Below are 12,646 nucleotides of genomic sequence, written 5' to 3'. Positions count from 1 at the left end.
GCAGAAGAACTCCTGAACCGAACCCTGAGAATTTATCTGAAATGTTCTTCTGAACATTTTTCAAAAAATAATTTCTTTGCCATCAAATTGTATAAGAATACTTAAAAAGAAAAAGTGGAAGAGAATTTTTTTTGTCACATCTCCACAGTTTATATCAAGGAAAATGGCCATGGCTAATTGGTTTATGATCCATGCAAGGCTTTCCTTCCCCGCCTTTCTACAAGCCATCTGAGTTCCTCGTGATTCAAGCAGCTTTTGTCTTCCAGATGGCCTGAATGAATTTTCCTTTCTTTACAGGCCTTTGCACTGAAGCCAAGTGAAGAACCTTATGATTGCACTATATGTAACTCAACTCAGATAAGATTTCACTAGGAAACAAACATCTCCTGCCTTTCAGAGGGAATTGTCCATCAGCTTTCTCCCAACGTTTGCTCCTCATCAGCACCTTCCACCTCCACCTGCTGAAGCAGAACAGGCACCTACGAACTCTTTGTCACCTTTCTTCTTAAGAGCACTTTGGAAATCATTCTCCAGTCATGTTCCAGCGCCTCACCAGCCTCTTTTTCAGTGACAGCAGCACACCTGAGGACCTTGAGGAACCCAAGGCCTTCATCTCCAAGGAGGAAGAAGAAGATGGGTGGCTCATTATTGACCTACCAGGTGAGAAATATTACAGGAAATTACTTAGAGTTATCCTTCTCAAATTGGAGAACTTAGGAAACAGGATCTCCTCCCTGAGGACTAGCCACCACATTTCTGCTATGAGAAACTATTTTTTTTTTCTTGTGGGAAGAGTGCTTACCTCCCATTCATGGAGGATCCAAAGCTTGGAAGTAACATGTTGCAAGTAATGGTGTTACCTAAAACATGTTACTATTGGAGTTAAAAGGGTATAATTATATATATTTTTTAAAAAAATAAGTAATGCACATGCATGTAATGATGTTACCTCCTTCTGGAAGTGCAAATATTTTTTTTTGGGGTTTGGGGGTTATGTTATGAAAGTAATATCTGGTTCTAGAGTATTATTTTTTTAAGTCATATTTTTATTTGGTTTTTTAAATACATAAATGATATAAAGAAAACAAAGTAATTACATCACATATCATATAATCTGTAATTACAGATATTAACAAATCCATAGATTGCGGATAACATTTTTTTCTAGTGTATTACTTTTTAACAATAAAGTTCCAGGATCTGGGAAGATTTGTACAGGAATCTGACTATCCTATGGCCATCTCCCATGGCAGTAAATAGTTCAGAACAGAAAGAGGCCACCAATCCTAAGAAGGGATGGAGGGATGAATGAGAGTCTCCAGGCTGTTGTTAGAAGGAGATAAGAGGAAGGCATGTGGAGAGAGGAGATGGCTGGGGTCAGCTCTATGCAGTTGCATGGCTGTTGACTGAAATGAGTCCCACCAAGCCCAGCTTTTAACACTTGCCCTGTTTTCACAGCCCCCCCCCCAAAAAAAATCTTCCCCACCCTGTTCCCCATTCCCCGGTTCTAGTGCAAACTGTCCAGATGATGTCTGGATAGTTTGGCAATGAATCCACCATATAATCCACCATCACCACCTTAAGTCAGTTTTAAATAAATCTCTTTTGCTCTGGATCTTCCCAGAACATCTGGATTCTCTTACTGCAATGCCAGGTGATTGTTTACAGTGCATTCCACTGTGCTGCTGGCGTTGCTGCTATTGGCTTATATAACTTGCTCAACTTAAGTTTCTTTAGACTATATATTTCTCGTGAAAATCAGATGTAATGTTATAGAATCATACGAGTTAGACAGGACCTTGTAGCTCAGTACAGGAATCCAGAGAGAAAGCTTTCCTGAGTAATTGTTGTCTGTCTTTGTTTGAAGACAGGTAACTGGCTCCATTGTCTAGCTACTGTTACCACTGAAATGTTTCTTTTAATGCTCAATTGGCATTTGCCCTGCTATAATGCAATCTTGATAAATATATTCTGCCTTCTGAGAGAACAGAAAAGAAGTCTTTGGCATCTTCCATATATACACTTAAAGAGTGCTGTCATGTCTCCTCTCCAGGCTAATATTGTCCAAATGGCATGCCAGATGCTCTGGCTTCTGTCTGCATGCCTACTGGGAATCTTGTGAGTGTAGAAAGATCTCTTCAGGAAATTCCTATGTTCTAAAATTAGAATTTGTTCTATACCTTTCCTAAGGTCAATTAAAAAGGCCCAAAATGTGTATAAGCCTCTGAAATCTTCAGATCTCTTCATTATGCAAGATGCTTCAAAAGGTCTGAGGGAAGAGTGCCAACTTAGGCCCCATTCCCACTGGGCACAAAAAGCAACGTATATTGTTGTGATTCTGGCTCGAATCCCCCCCCCCCCAGTCCTCATCGTTCCCATTAGGAAAGGCTGCAAAATGACTCGGTTTATTTTGACCCATTCCCATTGGATTTTTCCCCGCTGTATTTTAAAACGGAGTAATTTGCTCCCTATTTCCATTGACCTTCCGGAACCTCTTTTTTTTTAAAGCAGCTGTCAATCAAGCGCTTAGGCGATTAGACGTCACAGTGATGTCAGTTGCTTCAATGCATTTTGGTGTGGGCTATTTTTGTTCCCTGTTCCCATTTGCGTCTTTCAAACCTGTTTTTCTGTTTTGTTTTGTTTTTAAGCAGTCAATCAATCGTTTAGGTGCTTTTCCCCTCTGGGAAAAGGAGAAGGAGCCTCCATTCCCCCAAGTCCCTTTGCCTCCCAAGCTGTCTTCCTAGAGCCCCTCAGGGAAAGGGAGAAGGAGCCTCCATCCCCCCCAAGTCAATTTGCTTCCCAAGCTGTCCTGTGTCTTCCCAGAGCCCCTCAGGGAAAGGGAGAAGGAGCCTTCACCCTTCCAAGTCCCTTTGCCTCCCAAGCTGTTCCTGTGTCTTCCCAGAGCCCCTTGGGGAAAGGGAGAAGGCGCCTCCATCCCCCCAATGGTGATGTTAGGTTTTACACTGTAATTAGAGTGCTATGATTCCACTCTAACTGCTATGGCAACAGCTTATGAAGTTCTGAGATTTTCTGTTTAGGGTGGTATATTTAGAATTCTCAGCCAGAGAGTTCTACTGTTTCACCAAACTACAAACCACAGGATTCCACAGGATGCAACCATGACAGTTCAAATAGAATCATAGTACTGTAACTGCAGAGAGTGAAAGGGATCATAAACAAGGAGGCGTATGGGTCACATATGGCCACTGAAGCCAACTTTTGGTCACTGAAACCTCCTTAGTGGCTCCCACAGCTCCTAACCCACATATATATATATATATATATATATATATATATATATATATAGAGAGAGAGAGAGAGAGAGAGAGAGAGGTTTTTGGGTGCTTTCCCCCTAAAAACTGGCCAGATCAATTACAAACCAGCCACAAATGCAGCAGTTTACTCTCCCATTCTCGCTGAGCCCTTCACAACAACAACAAGTCAAATCACATAAAATGGCAACTGAAAGTAATGCCGTGTCATGGCCTGTTACAGACTGCCAAAATAAAGCTGCTTCGGGTCTCTTTGGAGGTATGCTGTTTAAATGATGTATGCATCCTAAGAATCCAGAAGCTGCACCAAAGCTGCACTTCAGTGCTTAGGAATGGAGTGTGGCTTTGGCGCGACCTCCGGACTCTTAGGAACCATGCATCCTTTAAAAAGCATTCCTCCAAAGAGACCTGAAGCAGCTTTATTTTGGCAGTCTGTAACAGGCCATAGAGTTGGAAGAGACCACAAGCATGGACAAGTATTGTCCACAGGCTGCATGTGCCCCTTGAGACCCCTCAATGTGGCTCTTCAATACCCTCAAAGCCCCCAGATCCCTCCCCCCATTTTTTAAATTGGGGGGCTGGTTTTGGGGTGATTTTTCACCAGCAGAAAGCCCCCAAACCACCCACAAATGTGACAGCTTCTCCAACCCTCCAAAGGTACTGACATTCCAAAATAATCTCTGGGGGGAAAAGAAAAAATGCTCTTAAGTCTGCCAAAACAGTGGCCGAAAGTGACATTATATCATTTCTGGTGTGCTGAAACACACCACTGTGGTCTGCTGGATAGGTGAAGACAGGAATAGTCCCTGCACAGTTGCCCACCTTGGTCTACACTGATCAACCCAGCTCTTCTGTCTGTTTAGAAGTCAGAACAGCACCAAAACTGGTACTAGAGTTGGTGCATTGCTTGGTTCAGTATGGGATGTTGGTGTGAAATAGTATCACACAACATTGTTTCTGTTTTTTTTTTCCAGAAGACTTCTCCCAAGCATCTTGCACTTGAGCTCAAGTGCAACTGTGCTGCCCTTTCTTTTTCCAACATTTAGATCAACCCAAAAGGATATGTAAAAGCACAGTACATTCTTGCTGTTGGGCTGGACCATCTAAATAGTTCTGCTTTTTGGGGTGTTAGGCTAAGAGGTGTTGCTGCATTCCAAATAGAGAACATAGCAAATTACATTTTGTATATGGTCATTTCACATTACTGAAACCTGTTTGAAGAGACAGGCATATGTACACATGAATCATGTGAGGATGCCATCTGGCTGTCCATAGGTAGAGACAGAGGTGTATACTGGTGTATATTCTTATACTAGTGTAAGAATCTTTTACATTGGTATAAGGCACATTTGAGTGGAGTGCATGATGGTGGCAGACGGATGGCTGGCTTGACCATGATATAAAGGCCCTGCCTCTGCCCTGCCACTCTCTCCCACCCTGGCACAGTTACACCAGGCAAGAGGGTCTCAGTCAAAATGTTGGGCCAAGCAGAACCCTTTTCCTTTCATTTTTTGGTAGATCAGCATGGCCATTTGGAGTTCCCAAATTTCAAGGCCTGGCCCTCCTTCTCAGGGTGAGGGGGAGGTATCTAATGCAGAGAGCACTTGCCTTTCATAGACCTTTCTTTTAAAAAATACATCTTCTGAGCAACTTTGGTTCAATGAATCATGTTTAATGGTGTTACTACTGACAGACCCTAGTAACATCATAAGATGCCACCTATTAGGAACTGTCTCTGGGTCTTAGGTTTTTGGATGAAAATAACCTGGCAACACTATGGCCAATATATGTTCATTTGGACTGTACCATTTCATGTGGAAGAGGTGTCGTGTGATCTGGAAATCCTGGGATTGATGTCTTTGTCAATTACAGTTTCACCCAGTTCCCTATTTTCTAGCCTTCAGGGAGGTTCTTTTGGTTCGCTTCCTCACCAATGTGCAATCATTTCTTTAAAATCTATATGAAAATTCATATATATTTTTATGCATACTTTCCCATGTATTTTGATTTGTGCTTTTCCACAAGGCTACACATTTTTCACAGCTTGGAAAAGCTCCTTTTTTGGATTACAACTCCCAGAATTCCCCCCCCCCCCCACACACACACACACAACACTGCCAGAAGACATGCATCCTGAGAGTGTTCTAGGACCTATAAACCAAAAGGACAAAGGCAGGGGGATGTTTTCAAACTCTGGAAGTGACACTAAAGCCTAGTTGCATATCTTCTTTTTCCAACTGTGTATGCATGCTACAGCAGCACACAAGAGAAGGAAGGCAGCATCTGGGTAACTGCTTTTCCCATGGGTTTATCTTATGAAACAAACATAAACTTCCTCCTGGGCTGGCTGTTCCTGAAACCTATCTTTCCCAGTTTAGAATGCCTTTGTGCCTCAGTGCTGAACACTGAGTCTTTTCTTATGCCTAAAATGGAAACAGAGAGAGAGTTAAGAACTGACTGCTAAAAGCAGCTTGCAGAATACCCTCTCCAAGTTAATCCTTATGCAAGGGTGAGAGACTCAAGAGCTTGGAAAGTGACATTTAAACAAAAATGGCAGTTATAACAGGCAGTTTTAATATGGGAATGTTGTTCCAACATTCCAAGAGTAATTAGCTGCTATTATAGTTGCAATTTTTTCTTCTCTTTCCCATTTCTCAAAAGTAATTAGATTTGTTACTTTTAGTAACTTTAAAACATCTGAATACTACAAACCACTGCATGGTGGTACAAAACACAATTGCCTCCAATCTGCCCTATTGTTACCTCAATGTCCACAAGGCAGCAACAGGCAGTAACACTAGGTGCAGCATGAGCCATATGATTTTCTTTCTCTGTTATTTAGAAAGGTTACAACCCTGTAGCCACACAAACAATGAAATGTTAAAGGTGTATCATGAAAAGAAGGAAGTTATGCCTCATCAGTGCAAATCCTCATAGTTAGTCCCAACATGAATAGACCACTGAGAGTTGTAGAAAGATGAATGCATGTACGCAAACTGCACTGATTCAGTGTGTCTACTCTGATTGGATCCAGGTCATTATGTTTCAACTTCAATGTCTTCTTATTGATGGAAAGAACTAATTCTAAGTAGCATGTTACCTCCAAGCTCTGGGTAGGCCCACTCTACTCAATGGGTCATGAACCCAATGAAGTGGCTTGGTCAGAGCTTGGCATTAACCTCATTGATTAGTCCCCACCAGAGAAGATCCAGGGAACTGATTTATGAGGGGTGCGTCTGTATGTAGATAAATTCCACTGATTCAGTGACTCAGTTCTATTGAGGCACATTGTCACACCCCATTGGAAAAAAATGGTGAAATGCTTCGTTGTTATTTCCATTGGGGAGGGTTTTTGCAAAATTTTCATTTAGAGAAAACATAAGGAGTGGCATCCTTGTCAGTAATTATGATATCATATGCCTGACTTACCACATTGTAATTATTCCAGTTCATATTTACAGTTGGTGACTGACTGCAGTGAGCAAAAGTGCTCCCAATGGGGCCTTCCCTTGAAGCCTCACAGCACTCCCAACATAGACATTTCTGGAGAGCAGGGTAGTAAGTAATGATGTGTTCAGCTCTCCCCCAGTTGCAGGGTGCGCTGAGACAGATAGCTGCAACAGGATCCTGAGAAGACTACACAGAAATCTTTGCAGCTGTCTGTCTCAGCATGCCACAGGATAGATCTTTTTTGGGGTTGTTGCAGAGGTCAGTATTCTCTTCCATCTTCTGCAACAAGCAAAGACACCCCACGTACTCACCATTGCACTCTGATAGCCCCCCTCCCTCCCATGTACATTCTGTTGTTGGTAGAGAGCAGAGCGGATTGGAGAAGTGTTAGGCTATATCCTCAGAACCAGATGCAGACTGATGAAATCATCTGCTGAGATGATGATGATGATGATGATGATGATGATATATTTATATTTTCCTGTCTCTTCTGAATGGATAAAGGCGGGATTACAACCCATTAAATACATACAAAAACACATCAATAAAATACAATAAAATAATTACATTAAAACTAGCTCATCGGACTTGGGGTACCTATCGCAAGTACCTCCGTTTTCTCTGGATTCAGCTTGAGTTTGTTTTCCCTCATCCAGCCCATTACTGACCCAAGACAGGCATCCAGAGGAGAGATACCATTCTTAGTCACTGCTGCAGTCGGAGACATAGAGAAGTAGATTTGGGTTTCATCAGCATACTGATAACACCGCGCACCATGTCTGCGGATGATCTCGCCCAGCGGCTTCATGTAAATGTTAAACAAGATAGCACCCCAAGGGACGCCAGGTATCAGCTCTCTTTTTGAAGAGCATCTGTCCCCCAGCATCACCATCTGGAATCTGTTGAATGCCCCCAATATCTAACTCCCTCAGGCGTTCCATGAGGATACCATGGTCTATGGTATCGAAGGCCACTGAGATAATGTCTGGAAGACCCCAGCAGATCCTAGGAGAAGATCTCCTTGATCTACATCTGGCTATGGGGACATAGCCAGACACCTCTCTTATGCCCTCCCCCTCCCAACTCTCCACCAGCAATGGAAGGGCTGGGCAGGGGTTATCAAAAGGTAATGATGAATCCTGGTAGTGGTCACTAGAGGGGCATGGCAAAGTTCCACATGCAGAACTTCCACACTACATTCAGCCATGTAAGATGCAGACCAATGTACCCTTGGATTCTATGCATTCTGAATGTACACTAGATAATGTGGAATAGTCAACCTTATTCTAGATCTTCAATAGATTCGCCAGTGTATAAACAAATACACAGAAATATTATTTCAACCAGAGTTTCAAACATGCAACAAGATTTTATTCCCACAACCTAAATTCAGGCTGGGATTTGTAGTTTGGTGAGGTTCTTAGAATTCTGTGCTAGAGAGCGGCAATCCATTATTATTATTAGTAGTAGTACATTTATTTGTATCCCACTCTTTCTCCAGAACTGGGACACAGAGTGGCTTCATAATATTAAAAAACAATACAATTAAAACATAGAAAAGTGATACATTAAAACAGAATCAAATTGTCACAGTATTTAAAAGATTATTAAAAGAATAACAAGATAAAAAATTTAAAACACCCTAGCTGGTCTTTTAAGAACATTCTGTTTTGAAAAGCCTGCCTTCATATTCCATTCTCTTGAACCACTGCACTGGAACTGGCCAGCAGGGAATTGCTACCTCATTAGATCCCAAGAATTTTCAGGTTCCTGGAATCCATACCCAGCATAGTCAATGATCAGGCATTCCTGAAGATAATGCTGAAAACATTTCAGGAATGTTCTAGCACAAGAGTGGGGATTGTGCAGCCTTCTAGTCCTTGTTGAATGGCCACTCTCAGCAGCCATAACCAGGATAGCCAACACTGAAGAATGCTGGGAGGTACAGTCCAGCTATAGCTGGAAGGCCACACAGTGCATACTCTGGTCCTACAGTGTACATGCAGCATCCAAAACATTCAGTCTTCTATCATTCTAGATTATTGTCCTCTGATTACTTAAATTTCGTCTTCCTACCATTGCTTGGGAAAAGTTGGAGCCCTTGATCTCAGAGTTCTCCAACATAGCATTACAATTGTTCTGCCCAACATAAATTTTCCCAATTTCCTCTCATCCTTCTCTTTAATTTAACCTCTCATCTTCCTCTTGAAATAATATAGATAGGCAAGGCTACTTCAGAGCAGCAATAGGCCATACGGATGGGAAAAAAATATTTGAGCATACAGTATTCAAAAGTGAAAGATTTGACTCTTTGCTGTTGAGAAACTCCTCAAAAGGAGAATGTTGTACTGATGAGAATCTTCACAGTTTCGGACTCATTCTGTACACAGTTTTCCCATGAATTTGAATGGGGTTCAGTGTATGTGTTTTCATTTTCTAAAAAAAAAAATACCCACATGTATATTTTGCACAGAGTAAGCCCCAAATGGTGAATATTCTTGGAAAACTGCAGTTTCTGAAGACTTCTCTGCAGCAGAAAAAAATTGTTTCATGCATGAATCAAATTAACAACGAATTGCATCCCTAATGGGCAACCCATAGCACAAACCCAGCAACTGTCTGCTTAGTCACATAGGAACAATCTAAACAAAAGCCTCTTTTGAGACTTGGTTGAATCAGAATGAGTGGTGCTGAGCAAATGGGAGAGCTTGTCAATAAATGGCCATTTTGGTTATGGTGCAGATGATCTGTGCCTAGGTGCCAGATTGTCAGTCATTACCTTGCAGGACAAACCACTTACACAGGGAGGCACTTGATGCCTGCTTACACATTGCAAATATAATGCAAATATGTATTGTCTTTCTATCCTCTTTTATGATAATGCATTTCTTATCTTTGGATGATGCACAAGTAGCCACCAGTTCCCATGAGATACAGAAGAGACTTAATGAGAGACTGGTGGATTCTGAGAGTTGTAATTCAAAAAAGTAACTTTGTTGAACTCTGGGAGTGGGCTTAATGTGGGTTAAAACTTACCCAAGAACTTGTTTCCAAAGGTCCATACTGAGAAATGTGAATCAATAATGCCTCAGAGCACGTGCAAAGTTATCTTTCCTTCACTAAGTAACCACAGCCCATGCATGTAGATCAGTGATTATGACAGAAGAGCTACAAGGGCAGAAAACACAGTTTTTGGCCTCAACTGACCTCCATAGAAGAAAACCAGACATGATTCAGAGAATAGGTCAAAGTCAGATCCTTAACACAAGACTGAGCACTTTTCTACACTGATGTCATTGTCTCCAACTTCTTAACTGACTCACGCTATATTATCTCATTGAACTTAGACCATGTTGTTTACCATGTTCTGAAATGCAAGAGAACATGAGGGATACTGCACAGCTGATGGTACAACTGATGGACATAGCTTTAATGCCCTTGAAAGAAAGCAGCTCCAGATCAGGAACACTTTTAACAAAAAAAATCAATGCAAGATTTTTTCCTCCCTTTCTTTTTCTCTGTTGCCTTGCTTTTAAAAAGTAAAAACACTTTTTGCAGCTTCAGGCTTGCCGGGTGATATTTTGATCTCTGTATCCTTCCTGTTACACACCCTGCCAAGAATCTTTGCAAGAGGCAATGGTGTTTACTTTTTTTTTAAAAAAAAAGATTGTACATTCTGCCTGTCAGTCAGAGATCTAATTATTGCCACCATCTTCCTGGTACTGGAATTGTGCAAGCCTAAATGAGGAGTCTAATAAGCTTGCACCTTCAGAACTATTATCCACAGATATGATCTGTTCAGTGTTGTATACACTTCCGCATCTCTCCAGCACGGGAACACTGAAATCTGCTGGAGTTGTAGTTGACAGGTCTTTTGCTCCAGCACAAATGAGGTGATAATAAGGCTTTGAAGTTTTACTGTTGCTGGTAACAGATTGACATAGAGCAAGGGCAGGCCACTGTATGGGAGCCAAGATCCCATCCCATCCCCCTCCATGGACTACACACACTCCTACAGTGAGCCCATCCAGTCACAATTGCTTTAAAATGCCTCACTTCAATCCCAATATGCCAGTGCACTAGAACTGTCATCACTGTCTTTCAGATTCTCCCATCTTCTTTCCTCAAGGGCAGGGATGAAAGAGTGGCACAAGTGCTTTCCAGCACCCCTCTTTAACTGGTGGCCCAGGAGCCTGGATCTCCCCAGGCCAGCCTATCTCTACACTTTTGGGATTCTTGCATATACAGTGGGCTCTTTCTATCTGCTGGGGTTTGGTTTCAGGACCCCCTGTAGATACCAAAATCTGTGGATGCTCCAGTCCTATTACCTACAGTGACATAGTAAAATGGCATCCCATATATACAATGGTTTTGCTTTTTGCTTTTTGGAATTTTTGGATTTTTCTTTAAATAATTCAAGGTTTGTTTTTTGGAATTTTTTTGTGTGAATATCTTTGAACTGTGGGTGGTTGAAATCTATGGATGCAAAATCTGTGAATACGGAGGGTTAACTGTATTCACAAAGTATAACTTGCTAGATATTTTGCATTCTCATACCTAAATATATGAGAAATGAGGGTTCTCCTCCTCCCGATTTCTGAAGCAGATGTGAAGTGGGAGCACAGCTTGAAAAGGTTACCATTTTTGGACAGAAACTCCTCTAATATTGTCCAGGGATTCTGGAAGCTGTGGTCCAAAAAGTACTTTCCCAGGTTCTGGGTGGGAGGTCTGTGTCTGGATCTCCAACTATGTTTTAAATATTAAATCCTTTCCCCACACTGAAGGCTATTTTCCTGTTTACATTGCTCCTGAAACAATTCTTAGCCCTCCTTTGGGGGGGGGGGGGAGAATATAGGCACCTGTGAAAAGTTGTCAGTGTTGTTGCAGTTTTGGCTTAGGGAGATTTGGAATAAGAAAACAGCATGAAATAAAAGGTGAATCACATGAACCCACCCACCCACTAGCTTGGATCAAAACTGAAGACTCTTGAGGTTCTTTAAACACACACACACACACTCTATTGATAGATCAGATCACAGATGAAGCATGTGATAACATTTCAGTCCTCAATGTACCTTTAACATGGCAGCATCTCTCTGCATCTAAGAATAGTGCAGTATCCAGTGACCCAGAGAATGATACCTACCATGGAGTCTAATTCAGATCTCTTGTAAACTCCTAGGAAATACAGCCTTTTGAAATGGCATTTCATATTTTCCGAGTCCAGAGCTTGGAAAAGGTATTTACATGGACTATAATAACATAGTATATGAAGTAGTCAATGTTTCTGATTAAGGACCAAAAACACAAACTTGCAGGGAAGAGGAGGCTTTTGAAGACTGGTCTAAAGAAGCACAAGTTCCCACAATATAGCTCCTTGGGTTTTATCAGGGTTTGGTGGTAGTTGTTGCCTTTGCATCTACTCATTCCTTCCTTTTGTGGGGCTGTTTGTAGTAATTTCTTGGTTCTTAATATATATACACACACACACACACACACACACACACACACACACACACACTCTCTCTCTCTCTCTCTAGGGTGCAGTTTGCTGAGGTGGACAAATTTTATCCTCCCTGATTTGTTTTTTTTTTAAAGAGTGATAGTCATAAAATTCAAAAATTTCACTGATGTACTATAGTACTATAACTCTTTTTTAAAAACCTAAAAAAAGAACAGAAGAGAAGGTAACATATTGTTCTGATATGTCTCAGAAAGCTCACTTGAAGGTGAGAATAAAATATTGCAGCTGATGCTGGGAATTCCCAGAAAATAGTCAATGGCAATAGAAATCTAAGTTGGATATTTGGTTTGAAAACAACAGTGAGAACTACAGCAACAAATGCCACTCAATTCCCAGTACATTTGCCCGATATGGGAGAAGCCCAAAATAAATGTCTTTATTATTGCAACTCCATTGTTAG

The 12,646-nt window shown here is 41.4% G+C and overlaps 2 protein-coding genes across 7 annotated transcripts in view; both read left to right on the top strand.

The window, feature by feature from the left end:
* The window catches only part of ITCH (itchy E3 ubiquitin protein ligase), a 603,853-nt gene that overhangs the window by 344,216 nt on the left and 246,991 nt on the right, over positions 1–12,646 (top strand). The gene's annotated exons all lie outside the window — the stretch shown is intronic.
* The window catches only part of TP53INP2 (tumor protein p53 inducible nuclear protein 2), a 41,115-nt gene that overhangs the window by 22,685 nt on the left and 5,784 nt on the right, over positions 1–12,646 (top strand). For all 5 annotated transcript variants that reach the window (XM_042465847.1, XM_042465848.1, XM_042465851.1 and 2 more), the window contains one exon: positions 298–660. In XM_042465847.1, the coding sequence (XP_042321781.1) occupies positions 537–660 (124 nt within the window). In that variant the 5' untranslated portion in view covers positions 298–536. The remainder of the gene's footprint in view (positions 1–297; positions 661–12,646) is intronic.

The sequence above is a fragment of the Sceloporus undulatus genome, chromosome 4 (assembly GCF_019175285.1).
Source record: "Sceloporus undulatus isolate JIND9_A2432 ecotype Alabama chromosome 4, SceUnd_v1.1, whole genome shotgun sequence".
Classification (NCBI taxonomy): Eukaryota; Metazoa; Chordata; class Lepidosauria; order Squamata; family Phrynosomatidae; genus Sceloporus; species Sceloporus undulatus.
This window is presented reverse-complemented; position numbering and strand designations above follow the sequence as displayed.